At 41.8% G+C, this 19,509-nt stretch overlaps 1 protein-coding gene across 1 annotated transcript in view; it reads right to left on the reverse strand.

The window, feature by feature from the left end:
• Nucleotides 1-19,509, reverse strand: part of CSMD1 (CUB and Sushi multiple domains 1) — a 669,247-nt gene that overhangs the window by 289,616 nt on the left and 360,122 nt on the right. The window contains exon 21 of the mRNA XM_042982757.1: nucleotides 6,669-6,871. Coding sequence (XP_042838691.1) covers nucleotides 6,669-6,871 — 203 coding nt within the window. The remainder of the gene's footprint in view (nucleotides 1-6,668; nucleotides 6,872-19,509) is intronic.

Raw genomic sequence — 19,509 nt, forward strand, 5'->3', positions numbered from 1 at the left:
TAATGCGATCTTGACTAGTCAAAACACAGTCTATATTGGCCACTACACTTCTAATAATAAACATTGAAGATCATTTATCTTAACTATCAACATCGGGTAGAAAATAACCCAGGAGGGAAAAAAGAAGCTTTATTATTAAAATTAGTCTTTAAATATTTATGATTAAGGTCTTGCCTATTAAAAGTTTTGAATGAAGCCAAAGTTAATGCAAAACCATCATTTTCTGTAGATGACACACTGTTTGTCATGCAGTCGAAGTCATCTCAGTATTTTCAAGCATTTTCAATTAGCAAATCCTTTTAGCCACTAATCACATTATCAGGTTGTAGAAATACAAATACAGTCTGCCCTCCAGGAACTGAGTCTAGCAACAACAAACAGAGTACTCACAGATGACACAATAAGCACTTCACCAGATGTATGGGTGTTGGATCTGGGGACTGTTAAGTGACAAAGGACTCATTCGCTAAAGGAATCTTCAAAGGTGGCCGTGGCCACACTAGGATTCATTAAGCCAGCAAAGAGATAAGGGTGGGGATTTAAGTATGTAAAATGGACATACACCATATATGGGGGACACCCCCAGGGAAGGTTGGTGTTCTGCTGGAGTGTTAACTTACAGGGGGTTTGACAGGATGGAGGGCAGTGATTGAGGGTGGTGTTGAAAATGTGGATTAGGGGAAGTTTGCACAGAAGATTTTATAGCATTTATTAAAGACTCATCTTGGTTCCTGTGCTCAGGTAAGTTAGTAAATGGGCAAAAGCAGGAGAGACGAAGCCTGGATAACTCAGCCCAAGCCCAAAAGACTTAGACCAATGTGGCAAGTGCACAGGTTGAGACAACTGGTTGGATTTGGGGTTTTGAATATGGACCCTACCGAATTTGTTGTGGGGTTATATGGGGTGTGAGAAAGAGATTTCTAAAAAAAAAAATGACTTCGGAGGCTTTGCCCGGACAACAAGCAGAATGGAGTTGCCATCTGCCATGACAGGAGAGACTTGAAGAACGTCAGCTTTGGGAGACGACTGGGTTGGAAGTGAGGCCAAGTTTCATGTGCCAAGTTGAAGGCAGGGAGCAGTGGCAAATGGACAGTGGATGCTCAGGGCAGAGGTTTTGGAAGGTTGGCTGATAAAACCCGAGGAGTGAATGTTGACAGGAAGAAACACATGATGTCAACCTAGACACATCCAGCCTTTAGAGTTTGAGGGCAGAAAGAGGAAAACCAGCAAAAGAGGCCGCAACAGAACTGCTGATGGGAGTGCCAGCTGCCACAGCCACTCTGTAAAACACTATGGAGGCTCCTCAGAAAGCTGAAGACAGAGCTACCCTATGACCCAGCAATTGCACTACTAAGGATTTATCCAAAGGCTCCAGGAGTGCTGCTTCGAAGGGGTACATGCCCACCAATGTTTCTGGCAGCATTATCAATAATAGCCAAAGTATGGGGAGAGCCCAAATGTCCACTGACTGATGAATGGATATAGAAGATGTGACACAGACAGACACAGATATAGATATAATTTAAAAAAATATTTAATGTTTACACACACACACAATGTAATATTATTCGGCGATCAAAAAGAATGAAGTCTTGCCATCTGCAACAACGTGGATGGAACTAGAGTGTATTATGCTAAGCAAAATAAGGCCGTCAGAGAAAGACAAATATCATATGAGTTCACTCTTAAGTGGAATTTAAGATACAAAACAGATGAACATAAGGGAAGGGAAGAAAAAAAAAAAAACAAGAGAAAAACAGAGAGGGAGAGAAACTATAAGAGATTCTTAACTAGAGAGAACAAACTGAGGGTTGTTGGGTGGGGGGATGGGCTAGATAGGTGATGGGCGTTAAGGAGGGCAGTCGTTGGGGTGAGCACTGGGTGTTATAGGTAAGTGATGAATCACTAAATTCTACCCCTAAATTATTACACTATATATTAATTAACCTGGATTTAAATTTAAAAAATAGTGATAATATGCACACAAAATTAAATAACAGTACAATGGTAAAACAAAAACAAAAACAAAAAACTGAGGCCACAAAAGAGTGGCCAGTGGAAGAAAGAGGACTAAGAAAGACAGAAGCAGCTGAAGAAGGCATTTTGAGAACAGGGGTGTCGTCAAAATTGAAAAGCTCCAACTTAGTACAGAGTCACGTGCCTGAGACATACAGTGGCAGTGAGGTCAAGTTCTTATGCTTTATGCTTATTTAAAATCTGATGATTTAAGTACCTCTAAGAAAACCAATGCCCAAATGAGTATGTTTCCCTCCAGTAATTCAGTGACACCTATAATTCTTAGTTCACATATTATTGGCATGCTATCAAGTTAAAATGGCTTATCAAGAAAACTCGAATTTAATATTATTGAATAAAGGGCACTTTTGCCTGGGAACAGTGGTTATACTTGGCATCAATTACATGAGGAAAACATTTTTTTTTCAGTTCCATCATTTAAAATTTTATTTTGAAATCGCAGTGTGGTGCTAATACTTCAAATTTTAACATTAGCTTGACTTATGAATGCTAAAACAATCTAACTTATACATAAAGTGCTTTTGTTGTTGTTGTTGTCTCAAGATCATAGATAAAAATTTATGGACTTTGCCTTCTTCTCACTTACAGAAGAGGAGCAAAGCCCTTTTGGCCTGGAGAGATGGACTCTTTTGCATATTTTGAGGAGATTCAGACCTTGGGTTCAGCAAGACTCCAGTTTAAATTTGGTTTCTCAATGGGGCCTCCCATGAGCAAAGTCTGATGAGGAAAGGAAGGTCCCACAACTGCAGAGACGGAGACTGGCACACTGGTCATGGGTAAGGGTAGGTTGACCAAAATGCCCCAGTGCACTGGTGCCGACCGGGGTTCCTGGAACACGGGCGTGTCAGTTTTATTACCTGACAGGGGTTTTAGGAAACATTTTTGTCCTGGGCAAATTCTGACTGTTACATCTAGGGTAACTAGGTGTAAGAGTCAACTTTTCATCAAGTTCTCAGAGACACAGAGTCTTGTGTCCCAGTATCTCACTCCCACTGGTGTCCCAGAAATGGCAGACTTTACTCGAAATTCATGGAGCATCTTGGCTGTGGAGAGGGGCAGGGCCGCTGTGTTCCAGCTCTGTCCACAGACAGAGCCTCCGTGAGACGAATCTGTGTGGCCACCAAGGGCAAGAACAGCACCCAAAGAGAGCACAGAGGACCTGGTCTCCTCCTACTCACCACACAGAACACATCCTGACTCCCCACACACCACAACATGGGGAGGGGGCTTTGTACAACAGACCGATACTGGACTTCTCATCTACCTTCATGCATAGGAGCTTGAAGTGGATATAATTTCACTTAGAAAACAGAGAAATGGCCTTTGTTCTAATAACAGAGAGTGGAACACACGCTTGACCATTTCACAGGCTTCCCAATGTCGCTCACGGGACTGCAACCTTATTTACAATTAAATAAGGATCCAACACAAAACCTAGAGCACACTTCCAATAGGATTATTTGAGAGGGCTTCGTTAAAAGGTTAACCCCAGGTAGAGGTGTGGTTGCTGAGAACTGGTTATAAGTATCTGGAAAGAACATGGACAGACACAGCTTCTTGAGAAAAGCAGTAAGTTTCCACGGAGGGACAGAGCCAGCCCCAGGGAAATTGACAGGAGAGGGAACAGGGTACATCAAACCCCCGGCCACACACTACATCCTGTATTTCTCATGTCCTGCCAGAGCTCCCCAGTGGATGAATCCAAATAGGAGAGAAGGCCTAGTGCACACATGTTCACCTCTAGGGTCAGCGAGCAGCTTGGGAAAAGGCAGAGAATAATCTAAAATGCAAAGAGAAAATGTACAACACAGAATGCAGGGTTAAATGCAAATGTCCTTAGAAATTGGTACAATATCTTCAATTCACCAATAAAGCAATAAAAAAGGAGACAGAAGGTCAGTCACAAATCTTTAGAGATCAACAGAGAAGCCCAAGTTTCCTTAGAGTCTGGGAAAAATTATAAATTATAATTATAATCTAATTTATAATAATCTAAATTATAACAAGCAACATTTTATATATTTTTTGGCCTTTTTATAGAGTTTTTAAGACAACCTTGCAGAAACCCAATTAATAATAGAACCTCAGAATCAATAGTATATTTTTGCCCTTAATGTGGAATTTCTCAAAGTGTACCAGACGGAGGGACTTAGTAGCTGGGAATGGAGGGGGGAAAGTTCATGCACAAGGGTCTTGTAAAACCATATGATTTGCCAATAGTCACACATTCTTATGTATAAAATTGACACCTTCACATGGTTCAAACTAGAGCACCTGGAACACTGAATTTACAAAAAAATAAGCAAGTTTCATTTCTGTAGGAACTTCAGTGGATGTGTTTATGTTGTACACTTCCTAAACATCAACATATAAGGAGAATTAAAATGTCTGTTATTCTCATATAAAACAAAGGGCCTTTAAAACAAAAACCCAAAGTAGGAAGTTGTCTTTTCCTGAAAAGAAGGAATCCTGAAGGAACACAGGAAAATAAGCGGTTTCCGGGCTCTGCAAGAATTTTAAAAAAGGAAGGGTTTTAAAAGGCCAAGAACAAAACCAAACATATTCTTACCGTAGGATCCAGTGATCAAGCTCCTTGGTATTTACCCAAATGAATTAAAACCTTACGTTCACACAAAAACCTGCACAAGAATGTTTACAGCAGCTTTACCCATGATTGCCAAAACCTGTATGTAACCAGGATGCCCTTCAGTAGTGATGGGTTAAGAAGCTCTGGTCTATCTGGACAGTGAAGTATTTTTCATCGCTAAAAAGAAATGAGTTATCCATCACTAAGAAGAGGTGCAAAGACACGGGGAAGCCTTAAATGCATATCACCAAGTGTAAGAAACCCATCGGAAAAAGCATCCTGTAGCGCGGGAATCACTGAGTGATTCCAACTCTGTGACATTCTGGGAAAAGCAAACCCATGGAGACAGTAAAGGGATCCGTGGTTGCCAGTGGCTGAGGGCATAGGGGAGGGGTGGGCAGGTGGAACAGAGATGTGCAGGGCCATGGATGAATGTACGACGCTATCATGGTGGATACATGTCATTGCACATTTGTGCACGTCCGTAGCACGTACTGTGGACTCTGGGTGATGACGATGTCAGCATGGGTTCATCAACTGTGGCAAATGCACCATCTAGTGGGGATGTTGCCAACGGGGGAGGCTGGGCATTTGGGGGAGGGTATACGGGAAACCTCTGTATTCCTCTCAATGTTGCTGTGAACCTGAAATTGCTCTAAAAAGTTATCTGTTAAGACAAATTAGGAAAGTATACAACAGGTAAGAGAGAAAAACAAACATAACCTCATAGTGCTGCCAACATTTTTGTTTTGCCAGAGAAGGACAGTAGATTACACATCTACTGTCTACTCACCACCATTTCTGAAGATAAAGAGCAAAATTCTTAAGATGAAGGACATTTTCCCCCAAGCTAGGTTCGCTGGAACAAACTTACCTCTGATGTTTTTACCAAAGACTGGTGAAAAATTTAGCACATGCTTGCAAATTATTGCAAATTACCACGCTCGAAGCGCAGTAAAACCAGAGATAAAAAATTGTGCAGATGATAATCTCATTTTTATTAGCAACCTTTTAAAGCATTAAATTGAGCTAAGTCCATTTGCTTATGTAAATCCTAAATATGCTCACCAGTGACCTGCCAAGGGATGAGGCGGGTTGGAAGGTGTTATGTGCAAACCCCACTTGTCTTACGCCCACGGCTGACCACGTGCACCGCCAAATCATATGACCTCTACGTGGTGCAACTTGAAGGGCACTCAAAAGCGGAATTTCCGGGGCACCTGGGTGGCTCAGTCGGTTGACCGTCCGACTTCGGCTCAGGTCATGATCTCATGGGGCTGACAGCTCAGAGCCTGGAGCCTGTTCGGATTCTGTGTCTCCCTCTCTCTGCCGCTCACCTGCTCACGCTCTGTCTCTGTCTCTCTCAAAAATAAATAAACATTAAAAAAATTTTGAAAAAAAGTGGAACTTCCACAGAATATCTTCACTCCTTCCTTCTTGAGAAACCGCTCATTGAAAATGGGCTGGAGAGTTAAAAAAAAAAAAAAAAAAAGCCAAGGTGGAACCTGTCTTTCAGGAGGTAAGAGCTCAAATGTGCGAACACTGTGTCCCGTGAGCGATCGCCCAGAGATCACCGTCTCAAGTGAAGTACTCAAGACCTTGGTCCAAAGAAGGAGAAGAATCAGGGCACTTGTGTTTGGGGTGGCTGACCACGGACACTCAGAGCACAGCAGGTGAGCATCTCCATGGCATGGGGACTCCATAGCACAATCAGGGAGCCTGGAGTTGGTACAGGTTTTGCGGGGGCACCAGCGATAAACTTTACATTCAGGTAGAGATCCACACATGTCTTGGGCCCAAATTTCCCTAGTTAACTCGAGCCTTTAAAGTTGTGTGTGTATTTTTTCACGTAACCGCGGACATGCGATGCCCAACCCTTCCTGCCAACGCGAGCGTTCCCTGAAACGGACTTTTCTCTTGAGACGCATTTTCAAAATTTCCCATTACGCTCCACAGAAATTACCTCCATTAGGGGCGAGGCCTAAGGACACAAACGGCAGCACAAATGACCGCGAGGACGAGGGAGAGGGCAGCCGTCACCTACTTGAGAACTGAATGGAGAAGCCAGACTTGCTGATGAAGAAGTCGCTGTCGAACTGCAGGGTGAGCGAGCTGAAGGTACTGTGGATGTCCTCGGGGAGCATGGAGCCGCTCCACTCCTTCAGCAGGACGTCACTGTCCACGGGGCCGTCCCAGACCTTCAGGATGTCATGGGCCGTCTCGGTGTCAAACACGATGAAGTGCAGGCTGCGGGAGAGAGCACAGCTGGCACACTTACTCGGAAGAGGGCTTCCCGCTCCACGAGAACACCTGAGCACCACCGGGAATGCACGCGAGCTCATCTCGTCTGCCCACACCCCGGCGACACGGTGTCACCTGACAACGAGGCAGAGGGGACCGAGCCTCCTGGACGTGGACCCACTGGTGCACCGAGGATCCCTTCTGCCCCTGACGGACACACACCGCCAAGCTCTATGCAGAGCCGCGTGTTAAGGACGAAACAATGGAACGATTCCTTCTGAGACTGTCAGTTCTTTTCATAATTCAAAGCTTTCTCGGGCTCACAAATCAAAGGCGACTTCGACATCGCTTGGCTTTAAGCTAATCAAAGTCTGATCTTTCCGTGGCTTCCGTGTGGTTCCTGAAACACCCCACTAGGTGGTAGCATCCGTGCCCAGAGAGACACCTGCAAAGGCCCTCTTTGAAGCACGGGGATGCTGTCCTTGGACCCGAACCATCTCATCTTATGCTGTTGGTTTCTATAAGTTTTATTTTCAGAAAAATGCATAATTTGAAATACCAACACAAAGGCAGAAATGTGTGACAACAATTCCCGTCTCGAGAACATTTGCATCTACTTCTATCAGATTTACAGACATCTCCCAGGGCAACGTAAAACATCTCTCCTCTAGAAAGCTCACTCTTCCGGGCAGGACTGTCGTCGGGACAAGCAAACAGCCCCGTGGAAGGGCTTAGCTAACGGACCAACACAAGTCACCAGTTCCTGATGGGGTTGGTCTCCAGTTTCTCCTTCACCGCGTGTTACACAAAATTGTCAGGGAGATAAAAATCCTAAGATGTCGACATAAAATAATTTTAACATGGAGAAAAGTACAGGCTGTAGCAGACCCTGTACCGCCTATCGGGCTGGGCTCCTCGGCTGCAGATCGTCTGCAAAAATAAAATCTTACAGACACGGCCACACAACCCTCTCTTCCACGGACTCATCGGTCATTCTGCTCACTGCACACTTCTAAAATGTGGATGGACTGTTCCCTAGTACATTTCCCCTTTCACATTTCCATCATTTCCATGTCCGCGTGCATACGTCTCCCCAGACAATCTCTAGTCCTGTTTTCTACATTGAACGCTTATGGCGTAAGAGAGGTCATTTTGGGGTGTATGTCCTGGTACCATTTTCAAGTTGCTTTTTACATTCAGTGTTACTTACATGAAAGTCCTTCACACCGAAAAATGTACAGTTTTGTTCCTACACTGTAAAAGCATGGGTAAATACTTATTTTTCTAGTCCTCTACTAAAGGATAGTTTGTTTTTACATTTTATTTTTGAGGTTTTCTGTGTGTGTGTTTACTTATTTTTGTGGAAGTATAGTCAACACACAGCGTCATATTAGTTGTGTTCAACACAGCGATTTGACAAGTTTATGCGTTATGTCTTGCTCACCACAAGAGTATAGCCACATTCCCACATCTTATTTTTAAGTTTATTTTGTGAGAGAGAGAGAGAGAGGTAGGGAGGGAGATAAAGAGGAGGGGAGGGGCAGAGAAAGAGGGAGAGAGAGAATCCCAAGCAGGCTCTGGACCGACAGCGCAGAGCCCGATGCAGGGCTTGAACTCAAGAACCATGAGGTCATGACCTGAGCTGAAATCAAGAGTCAGATGCTCAACTGATTGAGCCCCCCAGGCGCCCTGCCACATTCCCACTTCTTAATTATGGCAATGGTGCTCCAGCAAGCACCCCTGTGAACTCACCCAGGATCTTTCTAGGCTCAAACAGAATCTCCAAGCTGTTCTGCCCAGTGACCTGAGCACTGAGCCTCACAGTAGTGGTCGCAGGCCTTCGTTCTGTCACGTGCTTACCAACACCCGATGTTATCAGACATCGGGTAGTCGTACAGATAGAACATCTGGTGCTTGAGGGATGCTATCCCAGGCAAATTGCATCCCCCGATGACTCACGAGGTAGAACGTGTTTTGTGTCTCTAACGCTTCCCTCCCTCCATACAGTTCAGCGGCTCAACAAGTGTCTACTGATCACCAGCTGTGTCCTGGCATTCTTCCTGCAATCTTGGACGCATCAGATGAGGAAACTTAGAAGAGCCACTCTCACGGAGCTGGTGAGGTGATGGGAGGGGCCAGGCCGGAGCCCCCACCCTTGACCCTTCATGCGAGTGAAGAAGACTGCCGGCCAGCGGCTGGTAAATGGAACCGGAGGAGGAAGAGAGCAAAGCAGAGTAAAGAGCACTGGGGCAGGAGGGAAGGGCTGAAGTACTAACAGGGTACCTAGGTGAGCCGCGTCATGGGGCCGGGCTTCAGCAGCGACTCAGAGGAGGCAGAGAGGTCGGTCATACCCCATGGGAGGGACGTGTGAAGCCAAGCAAACTGCAGGGAGGGTGTGCCCTCAGCCCTGGGGACATCCGGGCACTCCGTGTAACCAGAGCAGAGAGAGGGACTGAGAAGTGAAAGCTCAGGTGAGACAAACAGTGGGCAGGGGTGGCGTGGGGAGAGGGGGTCGGAACATTTAGTGCCTTGCAGCTTGTCCACTGGGTGACACGCCAATGGGACATTTTCAGTGAAGCAACTATCTCACCTAAGATTTAAAGCCTTTATTCTGCTTGCTGTGTGGACAGCAGAGTGTGGAGGAAAATGTCGAATCAAGAGTAGTGGAGGCAAATGCATGCTGTCAGGGGAGCTGCAGTGGAGACACTAAGAGGCTGTCAGACTCTGGAGACATTGTGAAGACAGAACCAGGACGGGATGAGGCACACGGGGGAGAGAGGAAGCAAGGTCACCCCAAGTTTCCTGGAAACCACAAAGGCTGGGGGGGGTGCCATCCACAGAGTTGACAAAGAATAGGTGGGCGAGGTTTGTGGGGTGGGGAAGACCAGAGGACGGAGGGGCTTGGGGCGTGTAGGGTTCAAGGTGCCTAATGGGCACTGAGTGGAGACGGTAAGGAGACGGTTGTTCATATGAAGCGGGAGTTCCAAAAAAAGTAGCAAAAATAACAAATGTGTGGGTCTTCTGCAAATAAGTGGTTGTTATACCAAAGGACTAGATGATATTGTCAAGGGTCACAGGTGAATAAAGAGAACCATGGGCTATGAATTACTTGAAAACATGTTTTCCCACTTTTGTAACATGCTATCTCTTTTGTTACTGCTTATGTATTAGGTCATAATATTTATATCATATTATATTATATTATATTATATTATATTATATTATATTATATTATTATATTTTTGCTGAAAAATTTTGTCACAACCCTTCATTTTAAGAAAAATCTGCTGCTGTTTACTATGGTAGGAGGATTTCTGTTTATCCTGTTATGTTGTTGATCATGAAATATATTATTTTTTCTATGCCTATTTACAAGACCATAGAGTTATTTTTTCTTTTTTTTAAATATTTCTAATGTTTATTTATTTTTGAGACAGAGAGAGACACAGCATGAGCCAGGGAGGGGCAGAGAGAGAGGGAGACACAGAATCCGAAGCAGGCTCCAGGCTCCGAGCCGTCAGCACAGAGCCCAACACGGGGCTCAAACCCATGAACTGTGAGATCATGACCTAAGCCAAAGTCAGATGCTCAACCAACTGATCCATCCAGGTCCCCCTATTTTTTTTAATTTTTAAAATGGAAGGTGTGTTTTCTTACTGAAGGGGAGCAGAATCTGCCAACCCCAAATATGTCCTGTTGGAATACTGGTTATTTTGAATTAAAGTTACTTAAGAAACAGCTGGTGCAAGAGGGACTGTGTGACCCGCCTTGTCCTCCTGAAAGTATGAGATTAATCTCCTCTGTGAAAAGTACCCTCTGAACCAGAAAGACATCCTTGCCACCAGAGACACAGGTCGAGGGCAGAGAAGGCTGTGCAAGCAAACCTCGTGACTTCCTCTCTAATCTACCACTCCAAACCCAAACATCTTTGTCTCGTCAATTCTTCACAAATTTATGGTCTCCTTGTCTAAAAGCTATAAAAGCATGCCTGCTCTGGTCAGTGCTCTGAGTCTTATATTTCCAGTGGGGTTTCTGTACATGTGAATTAAATTTGTTTGTTTTTTTTTTTTTTCTTCTTCTGTTAGTTTATCTCACATCAGGTTAATTATCAGACCAGCCCAAGAGGTTACAAAAGAAAAAGGGAGGAGTTTTCCTCTCCTATGTGACTTTTTTGCCATACATTTCTATTTCTATCCCATTTTGTTCTGGATATGGGGTAAAAATATGTTATTCTGTGTACATGCATTGACAGTTTGTTCCTAGTATGTGACCATGCTTCTGTTTCACACTTACTTGAACAAAATTTTCAGGTTCTACTTAAAGGTTGAAGATCTTTTTAAAATAAGTCTAATAAGTCCATGGTCAAATCGATAAGCTTCCTAACTTGTTATCTATTGAACCTATGAATCATAAAGATGTATAAGAAGACATTTCCAATGTCTCCCTACAATTCAGTCGTGTCTATATTAAATTATGTTCTTAAGCTGAACAAAAGTTCCTGACTGTCATATATTCCTGGTGAATATATGCCCCTAAACAAAGTATAGTACTATTTTGTGTGTCAGTAATTGCATAACAGGTACCTGTGGTAAGGAATGATAGTTTGATTATAGGATTCCAGGTTGATGGTTATTTTCCTTTAGTTTTTCAAAGATCTCCTTCTTTTAGTCTGTGTTAAGATGCCTTTTATCAAGCTAATAACATATGTGTTTCTTTCTTTGGCTGTTTGTTAGATCTCCCTGCCTTTGGCATGCTTCAGTCTTACTAGAACGTGTCTAGGTGTTCAGTGATTTTCACTAAAGCTACTCAGGACACACTAGGCTTAATAAGTGCAAAATTCATATTGTCGATCAGTTCCAGCAGTTAAGGTGATGTAAAGAATTACTACTTATTGTAACTATCACTGTAGATTTACTTTTATACAGTGTGCTTGTCATACTTTTTGATAAAAATACAAATTAATGAAGGAAAGATGAAAAGTGAAGAAACTAATTTAAGAAATTACTATGTGTAAGTCTATGGCAATATGCTTTAAACTATGCATGAAATTGTTTTCTAGAAAATGTAGATGATCAAAATTGGCTCTGGGAGCTCAATATAGACAAACATACAGACATACAAACATATAGACAAAATTGAAAACAGGATAAATGGTCTAACAACAAAGGAATTAAAAGTTCAGTAAATAGTGATATATATAGCCAGAAGTCCATAGAGTACAGCTAAGTGAAAAAAAAAAAGTAGAAAACACTATTATTTTTATTTACCTTGCATAAGTAATTTTATTTACAAATTCAAATAATTTTCCTATAGATTCTGGGGGAATTTCATAACTTCAGATGGTAAAATTTAATATTTTTTATTTTTTTTTTCATTATGGAGACTTTTTTCTATGATTAAAATGTATTTACTGAAGTAAAGAACAATTAAGAATTTAGTCCCTGAGACAGGGAACAGAACACTGAAAGAAACTATCACTACTTCTAATTAACATTATTCTAGGGATTGTAGCCCCTGGAATAAGACAAGCAAAAGGCATAAGATTTGGAAAAAATGAAGATAAACTCTTACTAATGTAGATAGCATGATTGTATGCCTAGAGAAAATTTGAAAACCTACAAACTCTTAGAATAAGAAGTTTACATAGGATAAATATAAAAATATAATTCATTTCCATATAGTAGCCACAAATACAACACGACATAAGAATACTATTATCATTCATAAAAAAAGCATCCTGTAGGTAGGAACAATTCCAACAAAAGATGTGAAAAACCTCCACACAGAAAACTGAAAAGCATTGTCGAAACAAGTAATATAAGATCTAAATAAATATCCCAAACACTGTGTTAGGGATCAGAAAATTCAGCACTGTAAATGATATCAGGTTTCCCCAAATTCTATTGATATGATGTGATTCCAGTCAAAATCCTAGAAACTTCTTTTGTGGAAAGTAACAAGTATTTCTATAATGAATATGGAAATGCAAAGAGTCAAGAACAGTGAGAGCAATCTATATTACCAAGAGCAAAGCTGGAGGACTATAGCACCAGATATTAAGACTTATTATAAAATAATTAAATAATTAAGATGGGAAAGTATGACACTGGTTAGACAAATAGAGCCAGGGGATGCAATAAAGTTTGGAAACAGACCCACATGTCTATGATGGCCTGGTGTATGATAAAGATCGCATTATATACTTCAATGAAGAAAGACTGACTTCAACAAATGGCCAATTGAATTTCACTAATTGCAACAGCAAAAACAACAAAATACCTGAATATTCCTCACACTGTACACAAAAATCAATTCCAGATGAAATGGAGATACAAATGTGCAGGTAAAATAAGTCTTCTGCAAGAAAACTCAACACAATATTTATATAACTTTGGGAAGGCAGGACTTCCTAATCTTGACCCCTAAATATTAATAACTCTAAAAAAAAAACAATTTGATATAACACAATGTAAATAATGGTAAGAAAACCACTAACCATAAAAGAAAAATGAGTCAAAATAAATTTGACTCATTGATATTAAATCCATATTTATCAAAAGACATTCTTATGAGATTAAAAGACTGAAGAATATTAGAGCAATTGTTAAACATATAATTAACAACATATTGCATTATATATATATATACATATATATATATATATAAACTATATACGCATCGAAAAGTAAAAGATAGGCAATCTGGTACACAAAAAAAAAATGGGCAAAAGACTTCAACTGGCAATTTATAAAAAGAGGATATTCAAAAGGCCAATAAACATAAAAATTTGATGTTTATAAAAATAAACATATATAAAAGCATGTTGTCCTTGATGAATCATCAGGAAAATGCAAATTTAAACTACTACACACTCACTGGCATGGCTAAAATGAAAAAGTCAGGGCACCTGGGGCTCAGTTGGTTAAGTGTCCAACTCTTGATTTTGGCTCAGGTCATGATCTCACAGTTCATGAGATCAAGCCCCACATCTAGCTTTGTGCTGACAGCACAGAGCCTGCTTGGGATTCTCTCTCTCTGTCCCTACCCTGCTCATGTGCTCTCTCACTCTTTCTCTCTCTTTCAAACTAAATAAATAAATTAAAAAAAAAAAAAAAAAAGAGCGGCGCCTAGGTGGCTCAGTTGGTTAATCCTCTGACTCTTGGTTTTGGCCTTGGTCATGATCTCACGGTTTGTGAGTTGGAGCCCCACACTGGGCTCTGCACCGACAGCACAGAGCCTTCTTGGGATTCTCTCTGTCCCTTTTTCTATGCCCCTCCCCCCACTCACACTGTCTCTGTCTATGTCAAAATGAATGCATGAATGAGAAAGAAAGAAAGAGAGAGAGAGAGAGAGGGAGAGAGAGAGGGAGAGAGAGAGGGAGAGAGAGAGGGAGAGAGAGAGGGAGAGAGAGAGAAAGAAAGAAAGAAAGAAAGAAAGAAAAAGAAAGAAAAGAAAGAGAAAAGAAAGAACAAAAGAAAGAAAGAAAGAAAGGAAAGGAAAAAGAGAAAGAAAGAAAATGATAGTCAATGCCAAGTGTATTTGGAAGGTGGAAACCTGGACATCTTAACTAAGTGGTGATGGGAGTAAGACAGGGATATGATCACTTAGGGAGATCATTTGGCAGAATCTACCAAGGCTGAGTGCAGGACTCACCATTATTCAGAAATTCTAGTGCTTAGCTATGCATCCAAGAGAAAAACATATGTGTATTCACCAAATAATACATGAAGGCATATTCAATATGGTACCTCACACCAGATAAAAACAATCCACACATCCATCAATATCCAGAACGAATAAATAAATTATGGTATATCCATGCAATGGAATAATCTAGCTCTATCAGTGGGAGGGAAAGGTTGCAGAAATGAAGATGTAACACCAATCTCACTGTATAATTCCACTTTATATAATTATTCCAATTAGGCAAAGCTCATCTTAAAGCAGGATAGTGATTATCCTTGAGAATGAGTGATTCAAATGGAGCTCAAAGGGCACATGTTGTATCTTGATGATCCTGTATTTCTGGTTTCTTATCTGGCTGCTGATTACGTGGGGGGTTATTTCATGAACAAGCCACATACTGACTGACAGTTGGTGCAGGTTCAGGCGTACATGTTACATGTTCGTGAGAAGCTTCCACACACACGCAAACAACCATGCAGCTTGGTGCTGTGAGTTTTGCCAGTTTGAAAACTGTCTCATGACTGACAAAAAACACGATAAAACAAAATGTAAACACAGAAACTTAACAGCCATTTAAAATAAAAGAAATACGAAACGTCAATACGCCAGACTCTATACAACTACGTAGGGAACATTTAAAAATGAAAGAAAAGGGGCGCCTGGGTGGCTCAGTCGGTTAAGCATCCGACTTCGGCTCAGGTCATGATCTCACGGTCCGTGGGTTCGAGCCCCACATCGGGCTCTGTGCTGACAGCTCAGAGCCTGGAGTCTGTTTCAGATTCTGTGTCTCCTTCTGTCTGTGACCCTCCCCATTCATGCTCTGTCTCTCTCTGTCTCAAAAATAAATAAACGTTAAAAAAAAATTAAAAAAAAATAAATAAAATAAAAAAATAAAAATGAAAGAAAATAGAGTATCATCCTAAAGCTCCCATTCCTTTCAGACACAGGCCCGTGAGGAAACAAAACCCATACACACTACAAGGCCACATCACAAGCTCCAACAGGTACGCATAAAGCTTCAGGTCGATACAGAGGGACATGTGTCCAATTCTGCCTCAAGATGTCTAGGAGGGGTCTTGTAAGACAGAAAAAAAGAAGGGAATTCAAGTACAAGCAAAGGGACAAAATTAGTAAACAAATACAAAAAGATGTCAAAAACGTCAAAAAATAAAAGCAACAAATAAACACAAGAAACAAAATGTTGTAGAGACAGTTTCTCTTCCCGCCAGACTGACAAAGATTAAGACTTTATTTGGTTTCAGTGAAATTGTGGAGACCCTCCCTTTTCATACACTGGTGGAGGCCATAACTATTCTTTTTAAAAGCAATTTCATTAACGGCCCTAAAAACGTAAATGTGCATACACAGCATGGCTGATCACAGTGACAAACCGAAAACCACCCACGTGTCCCTACAGGGTATGGTTTAAGTAAACGATGGTACAATCAGGCAACGGACTGTTATGCGGTGACTAGACGGGATGAGGTGGAATTGTGAGAAAGGACCTAAAACGCTGACTATGTTTATTAACGGAGAAGAAAATGCTCAGAATAAAATTACGGCGTGATACTATTTGTGTAAAAGTAATTCAATAAATAGATAAATGAATAAATAAAAGTGTACAGATTTGTGTTTGCATGGTGAAATTCTAGAAATACGTAACAATTTTTTAGTAGTCATCTTTCACATCGAGGATGACAGCCAACTAGTTTTCAGCCTTTTTATTTTTCTGCAACACTTTTCCAGTGTTTCAAAAATAAGTGAAAATAGATACTTTGAATTGCATGCCAGTGAGCTTGAATTTATTTTGCACATAATAAGCAGACCAAAAATCATTTTCTGAAGTGGGAAAGTGAAATGATCATTTCTGCTTTCTAGAAACGTTTGTATTAAGGCCTATAAAAATGTGGGGGTGCCTGAGTGGCTCAGCTGGTTGAGTGCCTGACTCCTGACTCTGGCTCGGGTCCTAATCTCATGGTCGTGAAATGGAGCTGAACCCCACATGGGGCTCTGGGCTGGGAGTGGGGCCTACTTAAGATTCCCTCTCGCCTCCCCCTGCTCCTCCCCAGCTCACAAGCCTTCTCTCAAGAGACAAAAACAACACAAAACAAAAAGGCATGTAAAAATGTTTCCACAATTTGACCCAACAAAGATTTTCCTAGAAATGTATTCTAAGGTATTAATTATAAATATAAGCAAAAGTTTACTTGCAGTACTATTTTCCATATGATTATGTATAATATCAAAAATTAGAAATAACATAAATTACTAACAAGAGACAATATTTAACCACAGCCACTCACACTGCAGAATAGACACAGGTACACATAACATGCATGTAAGACACGTCAACATGCTCATAATCACGTCTGCTAGAGGTATAATGTGTGTCTTTTTTTTTTTTTTTACATTTTTCAAAATGTCTATATATGCCTTCATTTTTGGTCATATTAAACCAATGTTTTTAATAAAGAAAATAAAACACCTTCCCTAGCATGGGAACAACGGACTAGAGAAAGCCCTCCCAGGATGGTCAGTTAACAGGTCTCAGGAATGAAAAGGGTCTGAACAGGAGAGTGGTGGCCACGGTGGGTGCGTGAGTACTACCTGGGAGCTTCAGTCACGGCATTAGTGAGATTTGAGGATCGTGTGAGTGTGGGCAGGAGGGAAGCTTAGGGTACGAAGAGTTTTGCCTTCCATCCGTGGATACATGCTTATGACATTCACGCAGATAGACGCTCAGATGGATGGTAGCTGTAGGATCGAAATGCTGAATTCAAAGAAGAAAATGGGTTATTTTTAGATGGGATAATAAGAATGAAATTTTTGTCGAGGAGTTGACATTTCAACTGGGTCCTAACAGATGGGAAGAATCTGGAGATGAGGCAAGAAGGAGTAATTGGGGAGAAGGAGGTCAAGAGACAGAGCTGGTGTAGCACAGCTGGGATTAGGGACTAACGCATCTATTCGTAGTTGGAGACAAATTTGTGAAGGCACAGTAAGCCAAATCAAAGGCGGTATTACAGCTCTTGTTAAGGAGCTTATGCTTGCTGATCAGCGATGGGAGTGTTGCAGAGACTGGGGAGGGGAGAGCAAGGATTTGGAAAGGTCAGCTGGGAGAAGATTAAAATAAGGAAGGTAATGAGCATGTTAAGTAAGGACCTGGAAGAGTAAGATAAGAAGAAAGGAAGATGAACAAACGGAGAGCTGACAAGGCTTTGGTGCATCTGCACTGAGTTTTTTCTAAGTGCTTATAATGAGGAAATTTAACGTAATTACCAAAGGAATGCTGTGAGACGTAGACCGACATCTTGGACTTCCTTTTTGGGGAAATGCTGGAGACTGAGGAAGGAGAAATAAGGAAGAGCGGAAGATAATCCTGATAATTAAAATCCCCAACCACTTGGAGGAAGGTGGATGTTAACAGAACTAGGGGATGCAGAAGTAGAAGCAGGACCGGGGGGAATGATAACAGCAATGACAGAAGTTGATGTATTTGGAGTACATCTCCGGGGGTCTCGGTGTCTACGAAACAGGGTAATGCCCATGTTTCCACTGCCAACTACTTCTCCTATATCTCCATCTAGCTTGGATTCCAATTTCACTTCGCATGTTACCACTTTTCATTTTTTTCTCTACTTCTGTCTTTGTTGGCCAATGCCCTTTTTCATGATGTCCATGCAGAACGTCAAGTGGGTTTATCGAGGAAACGAGGCAGCAACGCAACATGCCCTGTGCACGAACTTGGTAGCAGATGCACATGCTCAACTACTCGAGGACTTGGAAAGAAGACATGGTCACTCGGCGATGGTGGTGTGCCTCCATTATTTGTGTAGTGACATGGGGACTGAACGGTGAAAATGCAAGTCTGTTCTTTATGCAACTGTTCACCCGTCCACAAGTTTCTGCGGAGATTCCGGCCGCATGGTTGGAGGAGGGCTGTTAAATAAAGATTAATAACCGAAACTGCGCTTGTGAGGATCCCACAAAGTGAGGAGTGCCGCGGCTGTCCCGCCTCTCTCTTACTGGCTCCTCAGTGGCTGGGGAGGTACGCTAAACCCCGTGGCTGTCCCCATGGCTCCAGGCTAAGGACTGGAAGCCAGGCCAGACACGGCGGACTTGTCAGTACTAATGGTCTCCTTCCTCATTTTGATGGCTGAAGTTCTCGTGGCTGGCGAATTCCTCACACTGTCTACAACAGAGAAGTATAATCTGTGGTCTAAATAGGAAAGGAGAAACCTCAGATGTGTTGATTCCTGGCCCCATGCTCAGCTGTTAGGTCCTCAAAAGGCTTCCAACTCAGGTTCCCGGCACATTGGCTAAGGCTCAACACTGAGACCGGACAGACTTGTCTCATGAGTGGAGGTCACTGGCCCACCACTTTCCTCTTGACTCTATTCCTTATGGGGATTTTGAAGTCTGATCACAAATAAATTAGAATATCCCTACAATTCCAAGCCAGACCTCACTGTACTCTATCACACGGGATAGCCAAGAAACAAGTCCAGGGCACATCAGGTTGAGGTGAGGTCCAGCAACCCATATTTCACTTTCTGTAAAAGTCTGGACAGGGACAGTTTTGACAAGCGAGGTAAATTTTTGATACGCCTCTGATGTTTCTAATCCTGCTCGGGCTTCTCCAAAAGAATTCCCCTTAACCATACCTCCCAACGTAATTTCCTGCGAACGACTAGGCACAGAAATACCTTCAAAGTGAGTTTTCTAGACAATTACACTTGCAGAAAAGCAATTAATACCAACGAACGATATACACGTCTTTATGTAAAATGTGGCCTTCGATGCTGCTTGCTGAAGATGGTTATAGTGCTGTTATCTTTATTATATAAATTACAGCTGTGTTCAGCAATATACACAGAGTCTCTTAGAGAAATGTTTACATGAAACACTAAATGTGGCTACATGTACTACAATGTCTTGTGATTAGACTTTTAATTAAA

The sequence above is a fragment of the Panthera tigris genome, chromosome B1 (assembly GCF_018350195.1).
Source record: "Panthera tigris isolate Pti1 chromosome B1, P.tigris_Pti1_mat1.1, whole genome shotgun sequence".
Taxonomy (NCBI): domain Eukaryota; kingdom Metazoa; phylum Chordata; class Mammalia; order Carnivora; family Felidae; genus Panthera; species Panthera tigris.